The sequence below is a fragment of the Prionailurus viverrinus genome, chromosome D2 (genome assembly GCF_022837055.1).
Source record: "Prionailurus viverrinus isolate Anna chromosome D2, UM_Priviv_1.0, whole genome shotgun sequence".
In the NCBI taxonomy this organism is placed as follows: Eukaryota; Metazoa; Chordata; class Mammalia; order Carnivora; family Felidae; genus Prionailurus; species Prionailurus viverrinus.
Window position 1 is genome coordinate 62,657,527 of NC_062571.1, and position 12,139 is coordinate 62,669,665.

At 44.6% G+C, this 12,139-nt stretch overlaps 1 protein-coding gene across 10 annotated transcripts in view; it reads right to left on the reverse strand.

The window, feature by feature from the left end:
- The window catches only part of STN1 (STN1 subunit of CST complex), a 46,156-nt gene extending 39,111 nt beyond the window's left edge, over positions 1–7,045 (reverse strand). For 5 of the 10 annotated variants that reach the window (XM_047826033.1, XM_047826032.1, XM_047826030.1 and 2 more), the window contains exons 1-2: positions 6,649–6,803; positions 6,145–6,336 (exon numbers count right to left, since the gene is read on the reverse strand). In XM_047826033.1, coding sequence (XP_047681989.1) covers positions 6,145–6,277 — 133 coding nt within the window. In that variant the 5' untranslated portion in view covers positions 6,278–6,336; positions 6,649–6,803. The other 5 variants (XM_047826027.1, XM_047826029.1, XM_047826028.1 and 2 more) reach the window with 5 other exon arrangements.
- Positions 7,046–12,139: the final 5,094 nt, after the last annotated feature.

Below are 12,139 nucleotides of genomic sequence, written 5' to 3' on the forward strand. Positions count from 1 at the left end.
AACAGTATATTATGAGACCAAATCTATTTGGAGAGGCTATAAAAGAAAAGAGAGGAAATCACAAGAAAGGCTTCTTTGGCTTTTTTACTTGATCATGACCTGAGCCAAAGTCTGACATTTAACTGACTGAGCCACCCAGGCGTCCACCCCCACTTTCTTTTTTAAAGAGAAGATAATTAGGTTACAAAATGCTGCCTTTGGGGCCAGATTATAATTCACAAACTTCTCTTCTTAAAACTGTTTTCAAAACCAGAGAACAGATGCCAACGGGCAGCTTCCTGCCAGAGGAGAGACCTGAGAAGACAAATCATACGCTAACACCTGGAGGCCTTTTGTGGACTCTGGAAGGGTTATAGAGGGACTCCTGGCTACAGTGAGTCCCTAATTCCCACCCAAGGTCCCAGAGCTGTCCTGGCTCCTGCAGAGCTTCCTGTCTGCGCACCCCCAACATCCTAACCTAACTCCCTATTCTGGCTTAAGCTACTGGCATGTGCATGTCTCTCCTACAGCTAACGAAATCCAAACTAAAACCTCCAGCTTGTCCTTTTTCCCACCATGATGGCTGAATTCGTTAGTTTTAGAAAGAGGCTATAAACATTTAAATGGCCATTTCCTTTTAAAATAAAGATATGAGGGGCGCCGGGGTGGCTCAGCCAGTTAGATGTCCGACTTCAGCTCAGGTCATGATCTCGCAGTTCGTGGGTTCAAGCCCCACATCGGGCTCTGTGCTGACAGCTCAGAGCCTGGAGCTTGCTTCAGATTATGTGTCTCCCTCTCTCTCTCAAAAATAAAGACTAAAAAACAAATTTTTAAAAATAAATAAATAAATAAAATAAAGATATTAATTGTAAACAAAGAAACATTCACCAATGTAGGCATCTGACCACCTCCTCCCTCCCCACCAAGCCTGGACAGAGCCTCTCTTCTCCACACCTATAGAGCTGGGCAGCAGGACGGCCCGAACCCTGAAGCCCTTCAAAACCTCCAGACTGGCCTCCACTGACGGCTCTCATTTCCCATGTGGATAAAGGGGCTGGGGATGAGACACTCATGGAGAGTCCCAGAGGATGGACAAGGAGGCTCCAAGCCTCAATCAGCTAGAGATCCTAGAAGGGTGAGATGTGGTTGGAAGGAAAACATGGTGGCAAATTTAGCCAAAAGAAGGCCCTCTCCCTGGCAGAGCATCCTTCTCAAGATGACTTAGTGGATTAGAGACCATGCCCAGGGCAACAAATGGGGGCCATGAGCTGAAATGGCAAGGCTACACAAGGGAAGGAGCCCAAGTCACTGTGTCATTCCCAAAGAGAGTCACCCCCTTCCAGGGACACTTGGGTTGAATGGGGACAAACTGGATCCACAGAAAATCCACGACATTTCAAGTGCAGGATACTTCCAATCAACTTCTGAGTTCTTACGATTGATATCTAGGCCCCTTAGTTACCACCTTTGGTGAGACCTTTGGGGCCTCTGCCCCTGCCTGCCTGCACTGACGAAACACAAAGGGCAAGTTCAGAGGAGGGAGAGCCCTGCAGGATCTCCGCAGGCAAGCTCAGACTTCCTGTGGCAGAAGAAAGTTTAAATCAGGAGAATGAGCCTCACCTATGGATATGGGCATGGAGTCCTGTCCTGGAGCGCACCCCAACACCGTGCCCCGACATGCTTGTGTGCAGAGAAGAGCTATGGTATGGCCCTCCTTTGCTGCATGGGCCAGGTGGGGCTTAGAGTGGCCTGAACTCCAGGCTGCTCTCTGGCTGCAGCCAGCACTTTCTGCTTCCCCAAATGCATTGTACAGGTAATAGCACTTTCTATCTGTGTCCTGAGCAGAGCCAGGTTGGAACCGTTCTCTGAACGTGACTGGCCTTCCCCTATCCCAGCTCAAAGATGGTCTGTCCTGGGATTGGTTTGCATTAGAGACAGCACACTCCACAGGATTCCATGTGTCAGTTGTGGCCCCAGGACCACAAAATAGGAGGAGGCAGAACTGTGGAGACCTCTGGACCCATTGGAGGATCCACTGTCTGTCCCTGAAATATCTTTCCAGCTGGTCCTAGAGCCACTATGGGGTGCTTCACTGGTGATGTCTGAAAGCCTGAGACAGTTCCAGGCCTCTGTGGGTTTCCCTGGACACCCTGGTATGTGCTGCTATGGTGGTTTTTATAGTAAAGAGCTGACACACTTTAAGAGTGGGAAAAGAGCTAACCAAAATGTATTCTGCCTACGCTGAAACATACAAAAAAGGTGGTAACAAGACTGGACTAATGACACAAGCCAGGGAAGTCTTCAAGTCACCTATGATGGAGGCTAATCCTCCAGTGTTGCAAACTATGCTGCGCCACTCAATAAAAATCTGAACAGGTCTTCACTTGAGGACACAACAGACTTTCTCAAGAAAGCACAGGAAAGAGAGACCCCTAAACTTTTATCTCCTAGACTGACAATGGTCACCTTCAAGGACAGACCTAGTCACTCCAAGGTGCAAACAATCCTTCCAATCTTAAGTGATTGACGCAATAAACATCTTAAAAGCATCACAGAACAATGGAGAACCAATTTAAAAGAAAATAACACATGGGTTGAATCAAAACACTCAGAGAAAATCAACTGAGGAGGAAACACGCTGCTTGGAAACAGAGAAGACACTTCCCAGAGTGTATGGAATCATGAACGCCACATATCAGAAGCACAACCTACAAGAAGATGGCGGAAGACATGGGAAAGAATTGGGAGAGAACTTCCTTCTATCAAAACAAGATTCTCTTCTAGGACAAAAGGGCTCAATAAAAGTTGGATGGCAGCTCTGCTGACCGAAAGAAAGCTCAGTAAGCCAAGAAAAGAAAATAACCAAGACGACGGATACTGGCTTATGTGGAGTTTAGGCTGCAACCCCAAGTGTTTCTGCTCCTGCTGCCTTTGTTCCACATGCAGCCCAAGGAGGCGCAAACATATCAGGGGGAATCATCTGGATCATCAGGGCTGAAGGAAGGAGGAGGGTCAGGCCAGGAGGGTTCAGGGATCTGGAATCACACAGGCAGGCTTGATTCAGCTTTCACAGTAGCCAACCCCCAAACAGCCACCACTCCAGCAAGACATTTGTCTGTTTTCTCTCTTTTAAAAATATTTTTTACTTACCTCTTTTTAGTCTAACTGCTGTTATTTAATTGATGTATGAATGCATTCAAATACCTAAGATACTATTTGTTATTAATTTTTTTATTTTATTTTAGAAAGGGGGGGCGGGGCACAAGAAGAGAGCAAGAGACAATCTTAAGCTCAGCAGGGCTCAATCCCATGACCCTGGGATCCTGACCTGAGCTAAAATCAAGATCAGATGTTCAACTGACTGAGCCATCCAGGTGCCCGATAAGATGCTATTTTTAGTATAATTCTTATGAATACACTATTTCCACTTCATTGGACCCTCAAGAATTAGATAATATAAGTACTGTATTTTGATTTAAACAACATTCACTATATCTCATTATTAAAGTCTGACATGGATATTTAGAATAATAAAGACAATTTCTTTATGCTATAAACAAAAAGATGCAGCAAAAAAGACCCCAAAACCTATAAACACCACCACCACCACCACAAACTTTGTAACATTTTTTTCTTAACATTTTGTATTAGTTTAACCCTAAATTCACAGAGTTGACATTTTGCAACCATTTTGCAAGGCAATTCTGATGGCAAATAAGCAGAATAAGGTCAAATTTCAAGTCAAGGTCACAGTCTCCCACAAGACTGCTCTTTCTTCAGTCACTGACCCTAAATTTGGGGGTTCTCAGGCCACCCACACTTCTGACCAAAGCACTACAAATTAGGGGTTCCTGTAACTCACTCAGCTTTGATAATCTGCTAGAATGGCACACAACTCAGGAAGGTGCTAGACCCATGACTGTAGTTTCTTAGTAAAGGGTACAAATCAGGACTATCTAAATAAAGAGAGGCATAGGACAAGGTCTGGGAAGGTCCAAGCACAAAGCTTCCATATCCACAGAACACATCACCCTCCCGATAAATCAATGTATGATTACCAACCAGGAAAATTCACCTGAGCCTCAGTGTCCAGAGTTTTTACTCGAGTTTCAGTATGCAGGCAAGACTCAATCCTTGGCCACACAACAACTCAATCTCCAGCCCCTCTCCCTTCCCAAGGGGTTGGGCTGATGTCACCCAGCTGGAAATCCCAGCCCTCTCCGATCACACGGTTCTTTCAGGCATGGACAACCCCCATCCTCAAACCAAACCAAAAACAACACAGAAGTAAAAACCTAGACTAGACTAGGGGAATTTCCCACCCTTAGGGCCCTACAGTATGATCTACAGAGTACTACTCTTGTGAAATTATGGTTGGTGTCTGCTTCAACCATGAAGTTTCATTTTAAAAACAAGAGTAGGCAGTTAGTTCGGTTTTTAACAGGATGCCTGGAGGCCAGCTATCAGGAAATTTAGATACCGGTCCGCGGCAACACTCCAAAACCAAAGCCACCAGAAGCTGGATCAAAACAGACAGACCCCAGACAAAGAAGGCCAGAAACCCTGATCAAGTAAGGGAGAAAAGGCATGAAACCCTGCTCACAAAAATATCCCTCCCAAAGTAATAAATTTTCCACCCCCTAACAACTGTCAATACAAGACACAAACCCAAAACCCCAGGCACAGCTCTCCACTGAGTTAGCCTGTTCTCACATCTCACTTTAATAAACTTTCCCACTTGCACTGCTCAACCATGTGTCTGGTCTCTCCTTGAATTCTTCCTTGCTAGGAGACAAAGAGCCTCTGGCAACATCCCTGGGAAGGACTGGGTGGAGGCACAGGGCCCAGGGGAGTGGTGAGGGGGGGTTTCCCCAGTCCACCTGGCAACAAAATCACATCTGGAACAGTATTACCAGTGACATAGCAAAGACCATCAGGATCAGTTTTCCTTGGTTTGTTGTTAATACATCGTAAAGTCCTTCAGCCACAAGAAGCGTTAAGCCCCTAGCATGCCCTGATATTTCCTTGAGCATCTACAGAAGACCTTTCTTTCAAATGCAAGGCTGGCATTTGGCGTGAAATTGCTTTCTTCCTGAGTTGAGCTATGAAGAATACCGGCCTGTTCTGGAAAATGGACAACTGTGGGGGAGGACGGCTGCCTTCCAAGGAAAAACAAAAAACAAAAAACAGACAATCTCCAACAATAATAGGAAACCAAGGTGTGGTGAAAAATATGCACAAAAGGCTTTAAAATAAGGCCATCCAAATATATTTGTACATAGAACTGGAAACACACAAAACATCCTCTCATTAGAACTGTACATACTTGAGATTCTTGACTACTTCTGACTCACAGCTTGCTATTTGTTCAAAACAGCAAAGAGTTTAACCAAACTTCTCATATAACACAGTAAACATGTGAAGACCCATGCACAGCTAAGCGCATTATTTAAATCTACCTCAAATTATATTTGTTATGTTTTAGGTATGAAGAACCTATCTTTATTCTACCACTTAAAAAAAAAAGTGATTTCTTTAACGTTACATTTTTAATACTTTTTTTGCCCCAATTACTATTTCTTTGAGGGACCACTACATGCCTGGCACTGTTTTAAGCACTGTAATTACATAGGTGTATAAAGCAGATCACATCTTTCCTCTCAAGGAGTTTATACAACTTGGTTCTGATTAAGTGAAAACAAAACAAAACCCCACAAGAAAGTCAGGCCTGGTTAACCCCTATTTTTACAAAGAAGACACCTAACCTTTGCAGGTGAGTCACATGCCCAGGCCAGTTAAGAGGCACAGTTGAGAAAGAGAACAAAGCCTAGAGATGCCTGGTCCAGTGAGCTTTCCACCAAGAGCTGTCCCAAAGAAAAACTACTGAGCCTGTTATAATATGAGAGATCTCAACTGCAGACAAAAACATTCCTCAGTACAAAGGTTACTTCCCCAAGCATTTATTTTAAGAAATAAAATTGAGATTTAGACTTTTTAACTTGCATAGAAATGAACTAATTTGAGAGTCCACGCTAGGTCATTTTCCGAGTCTGCAGGAGGCAAGGCTCTCCTGAAAGCCGCTAAGCCCCTAGCATTCTGCAGCTTTGAAGAAGGCTGGGGTGCAGGTGCAGTACAGGGCATCCTCCAGGCCCACCAGCCACATACCTGGTACCTGGCAGGACTCCTTCAAGTCCAGGATATCCCTGATGTAGAGTTTTGCAAAGGCTAGAAACACAGGATCCAAACCCCACAAGAGGGAAGGGGTCTCCTCTTCAGATCGGCTGGATTCAGACTCCATCGGGAGGCTGGGCTTTGGCTTCCAGCCAACCCTGAAAGGCTCTGCGTCACTGAATCGATCTAGATAGGAGACAGAAAAAATCAGGATGCAAAGCGTTTAAAGTGGGTGAAATTGGCATGGCCCCGAAGCTGCTCCCAGGCGGGCATCCAGAACTCCGGTAGGGATAAATAAACCCAGGGGTCCGGGGCCTGTCCAAGCCAGGGGCCTAGAGGAAAGAGGCGCTCCTTGGGTGAGGGCCTGTACGTTCATTATGGTTCTCTCTCTGGAATCTCCTCTGCCCCACGGGAGTATTTCTCCTTCCCCCGAAGTACCAACTTCAAAACGGCTAAACGCTAACTTTTCACTTCGGGGAGATATCCATACAGGCGTACCCTGAAACCGCTTTAATGGGCGGGGTCCAAGAGGAATGGGCGCCCACGTGGCCAAACACCAGGGGGGTCAGAAGGGGTGGATCTGTGCGTCGCCCTGCCCCTACACCTTCCGGTTCGGGGATACACTGAGGAAGGGAGGAAAACGGAAACGAAAAGCAGACCCGCTCCAAGCCCCTCCCGCCGTGTCGCGACGCTGGCCCCCGGCCCCCTGCCCTGAGGAGCGCGCAGGCCCGGCCCTTCCGGGCGCTCAAAGGCCTCGGGCGCCAAGGCCCCGCCCAGCGCAGAAGCGCCAGGCCCAGGTCTTCTTAGCAGGCGCGGGGGCAGGACACATCTCCAGGCTTTCCACCCACCCACCTCTCCCCACCTGAGCCTTCCCTCCCGACTGCCTGAGTTTCGCCACGGCTCCGCCCCGCCCCGCCCCGCCCCGACCGCGGCCCCGCCTCATTCCAACGGGGCCCCGCCCCAATCTCTCTGCAGGTGGCGAGCCTGCCTAGCGTGTTTCTCTCTGGCAGTGCCCTGGTCCCTCCATCCGCGCGGTCTCCATGGGCTTCCGCTGGAGCGCGCAGCCCAAATCTCTGAGGCCTGGGAGCTAGCTCTGCAATTCCTGCTGTCCGAACCCCATCCTCCCAAGTCTCCCTTTCAAGCCGTCTCCCGCTAGTGGTAGGACGATGAGTCAGGACCACCAAGACGTTGGGACTGGTTTGGGGGACACGGGGTTTTTTCCTGATATATTAAATGAACAAATAAAAAACGCAATACCGAGAGCGGGACTACATTGTGGCATATTTTAAATGTTTACTTACACTTGGTGAGTGATCTACTAACACACACACGATATTGGGACTCTACTCACATTGGAGATAATGTCAGTATCTAAATGTGAGACCTTGAGTGAATATGAGGTCTTGGCTCTAACCAAGGCTAGCCTTACAAGATCATGGCAATAAATTTTGTCTTCTTTCCTCTTATTCAGTGTATACTCTGGAATGTTGTACACTTAAGAATTTTGAAATACTGGCATTTTGGTAAATCATGGCTACCTTGATGGTGCTTGTCCCCATTGGCCCTAATTTAAGGTGAGAAAAGAGATAAAGGGCATCCAGATTGGCAAGGAAGAATTCAAACTTTCACTCTTTGCAGAGGACATGATACTCTATATGGGAAACCCAAAAGACTCCACCAAAAAACTGCTAGAACTGATACATGAATTCAGCCAAGTCACAGGATATTGTTATGCCCAGAATTCGTGATCCCCAAAGACCACTAGGGAGCCGAGTCCAATGCAAAAGCAAAAGAGCCTTTATTCGAGCTAGCTCGAGCTCAATCCCCTACCTGCACCGACGCAGCAGCGGTGAGATACCAGGGAGAGAGAGTGAGTTTCAAAAGGACAAAGGTTTTATTGGGGCCTAGGGGCCTAGGGGCAGTTGGTGAGGTAATGGCTATGGCCTCAGCCGATTGGCTGGGGAAGGGTCCGAGTCCTGTTACACAGGTGAGGGGGGGGGGTTTACTCAAGGGGAGGAGGTGTGATCAAGGTGAAGGACACAGAACAAGATGGAGTCCGCGGGTGTAGGCCCGCCCTTTCAGATATAAAACCAACATACAGAAATCAGTTGCATTTCTCTACACCAATAATGAAGCAGAAGAAAGAGAAATCAAAGAATCAATCCCATTTACAACTGCACTGAAAACCATAAAATACATAGGAATAAACCTAACCAAAGAAGTCAAGGATCTGTATGCTGAAAACTATAGAAAGCTTATGAAAGAAATGGAAGAAAATACAAAGAAATGGAAAAACATTCCATGCTTCTGGATTGGAAGAACAAATATTGTTAAAATGTTGACACTACCCAAAACAATCTACACAGTCAATGCAATCCCTATCAAAATGACACCAGTATTCTTCACAAAGCTGGAACAACCAATTTTAAAATTTGTATGGAACCATAAAAGACCCCAAATAGCCAAAGTAATGTTAAAAAAGAAAACCAAAGCAGGAGGCATCACAATTCCAGACTTCAAGCTATATTACAAAGCTGTAATCATCAAGATGGTATGGTACTGGCACAAAAAACAGGCACATAGATCAATGGAACAGAGTAGAGAACCCACGAATGTACCCACAAATGTATGGCCAACTAATCCTTAGCAGAGCAGGAAAGAATATCCAATGGAAAAAAGACAGTCTCTTCAGCAAATGGTGTTGGGAAAACTGGACAGTGACATGCAGAAGAATGAACCTGGACCACTTTCTTACTACACAAAAATAAATGGATGAAAGACCTAAATGTAAGACAAGAAACCATCAAAATCCTAGAGGAGCAAACAGGCAACAACCTCTTTGACTTTGGCTGCAGCAACTTCTTACTAGAAATATCTCTAGAGACAAGGGAAACAAAAGCAAAAATGAACTACCGGGACCTCATCAAGGTAAAAGACTTCTGCATAGTGAAGGAAACAGTCAGCAAAACTAAAAGGCAACCGATGGAATAGAAGATATTTGCAAATGACATCGGATAAGGGTCAGTATCCAAAATCTACAAAGAACTTACCAATTCAACATCCAAAGAACAAATAATCCAGTGAAGAAATGGGCAAAAGATATGAATAGGCACTTTTCCAAAGAAGACATCCAGATGGCTAACAGACACATGAAAAAATGCTCAACATCACTCATCATCAGGGAAAAACAAATCAAAACCACAATGAGATACCACCTCACACCTTTCAGAATGGCTAACATTAACAACTCAGGAAACAACAGATGTTGGCGAAGATTTGGAAAAAGAGGAACCGTTTTGCACCACTGGTGGGAATGCAAACTGGTGCAGCCACTCTGGAAAACAGTATGGAGGTTCCTCAAAAAATTAAAAGTAGAGCTACCCTATGACCCAGCAATGCACTACCAGGTATTTATCCAAAGGATACAAAAAGCTGATTCCAAGGGGCACATGCACCCCAATGTTTATAGCAGCATTATTAACAATAGCCAAATTATGGAAAGAGCCCAAATGTCCATCAGCTGAATGGATAAAGAATATATATATATATATATATATATATATACACACACACACACACACACACACACACACACACACACAATGGAATATTACTCAGCAATCGAAAGAATGAAATCTTGGCATTTGCAATAACGTGGATGGAACTATAATGTATTATGCTAAGTGAAATAAATCATTGAGAGAGAAAAAAATACCATATGATTTCACTCATATGTGGAATTTAAGAAACAAAACAAATGAACATTGGGGATGGGAAGGAAAAATAAGATAAAAGATACTCTTAAATACAGAGAACAAACTGAGGGTTGTTGGAGGGGTGTTGGGTGGAGGGATGGGCTAAATGGGTGATGGGCATTAAGGACAACACTTGTTGGGATGAGCCCTGGGTGTTATCTGTAAGTGATGAATCACTAAAGTCTATTCCTGAAACCATTATTACAGTGTATGTTATCTAATATGTATTTAAATAGAATTTAAAAAAGAAAGATCAATGTATTTTGTGGGGAAATACAGGTCATTCCTTTTGAGGAAAAAAAAAAAGAAGAAAAGATAGCCACATTCCACTCCCAAAAGTAAATAGGAAAGCTACATCATAACCTTACTCAAGATGGCAAGAGTTCTTACTAATTTATAGGGACTGTGTACAATGGAAGGAGGGAGTAGAGGTCATTCTGGCAGGCCACTCCTGGGGGAGGCAGGTAGTGGCCAAAGAGATAATTACTAAACTGTTTAGCAGAGAAGGAACTTTAAGCAGCTGGAATGAAAATGTGTGTCATTAGAATGATGGCATTTAATTACATCCCTGACCACTGAAGGAGCTGAAAAACAGAATCCTTGGCAAAGCATAGCATTGCCCATATTCTACTGCAATGAACAGTTGTTTCCGTAGAGTTTAAGATTCAATTAAGAGGGGCACCTAGGTGGCTCAGTTGGTTAAGCATCCAACTTTTGTTGAGGTCATGATCTCATGGTATGTCGGTTCAAGCTCCACAGCTCAGACCCTGGAGCCTGCTTCAGATTCTGTCTCCCTCTCTGTCTGCCCCTCCTGCACCCACACTGTCTCTCTTTCTCAAAAATAAATAAACATTTAAAAAAAAATTTAAGATTCAATTAAGAGAAGATACCTTTTTAATAGGAGGAAGCTTCTCTTCAAGGAAGCACATCCAGTAGGACACCCAGAAGGATGGGTGCTTCTGGTTGACCTATCAGATGAGGAGAGAGACAGGTCGGGTGACATTTTCCTGGTTGAACACATCCAGGGTAGAACCCAAGAAGAAAATCAGTACTGTGTGTACTCAGAGCCTGAGATTTTAGGAGTGACTCTTTTGGTTCACCCAGGGGTAGAGTGCTAGAGCCCTTGGGAACCCCAAGCTTACTACCAGCTTTGGGGAGGGCCACACCAGGTGGGGGGAACAGAGAAGACTGCCCCTAACATCATCTTTTACAGTGAAGGGAAGATTCCTTGGAGACCAAAGATGCTTCTTTTTATCTGAGCTTAAAACTTGAAGTAGCAGATTGCAACTGAAACCCAAGGTGAGATATGGAACAGAATTTCCAGACTACAGAAGCATCTAGGGGGTTGGGAGGACCTTCCTCCTACCATCTTCACCAGCATAGACTCCAAGTTCACCAATCAACCACCTGGAGATGTGCAAAGGACTCCTGAAATCATTAGCACTAGAGGGCTCTTTCAGCTTGGGACTCCACAACACGGCCAACCAGATATTTCAAAACCCAATAGTCAACTCTTAATGCTGGGAACCTTTCTTATGGAATTAGCCATAGCACTTCTCAATGTGAAATAATGTTTCGTTTTGCAAGCACTTTTGACAAGCTAGACAATTTTTTCTAGAAAGTTCAGATTTTAGCAAATTCTTCTGGAAATTGAGGGGATTGAACTGCACAGCTCCTACTTCAAAGTGCAGATTATCTTGCCTTAACCATTTTGACATTTTACTGGTAGAATGGAGTTTTTCCACTTGTATATTGGGTTAGATTTTCTGGCTGAAGTGTATAATAAAGATAACTTACTGACATTTTTATTATGTTAACTTTATAACCCTGGGGGGATATCTTTAGTTATTCAGCATACCTTGAACACTCTGTGTGCTATGTGGGAGCACTAACAATTTTTATTTCACTGGAGCTAGAAGAGTTATGCATGTAATATATTAAATAACAAGGCAAGAGCCTGACTTTCACGTAAATGCGGGTTGTGTGGCCTGGATAGTAACTATTGTATGGGTTAGAGGAGGTAAATGGGGGAGGGTCTCATTAAATAAGATAACATGCAGCTGCTGAAACAAAGTAAACACTCGATACATATAAGATTTTATTATTAACTATGGAGTTGGGATTTAAGCTAGGGTTTGAGACTGTGGAGGGGCTGTTCATTTATCTGTGAAGCATTTTCATAAAGCACTTGTCAAGGACTATACCAGACACTGAGGGTAAGAAGGAGACAGGAC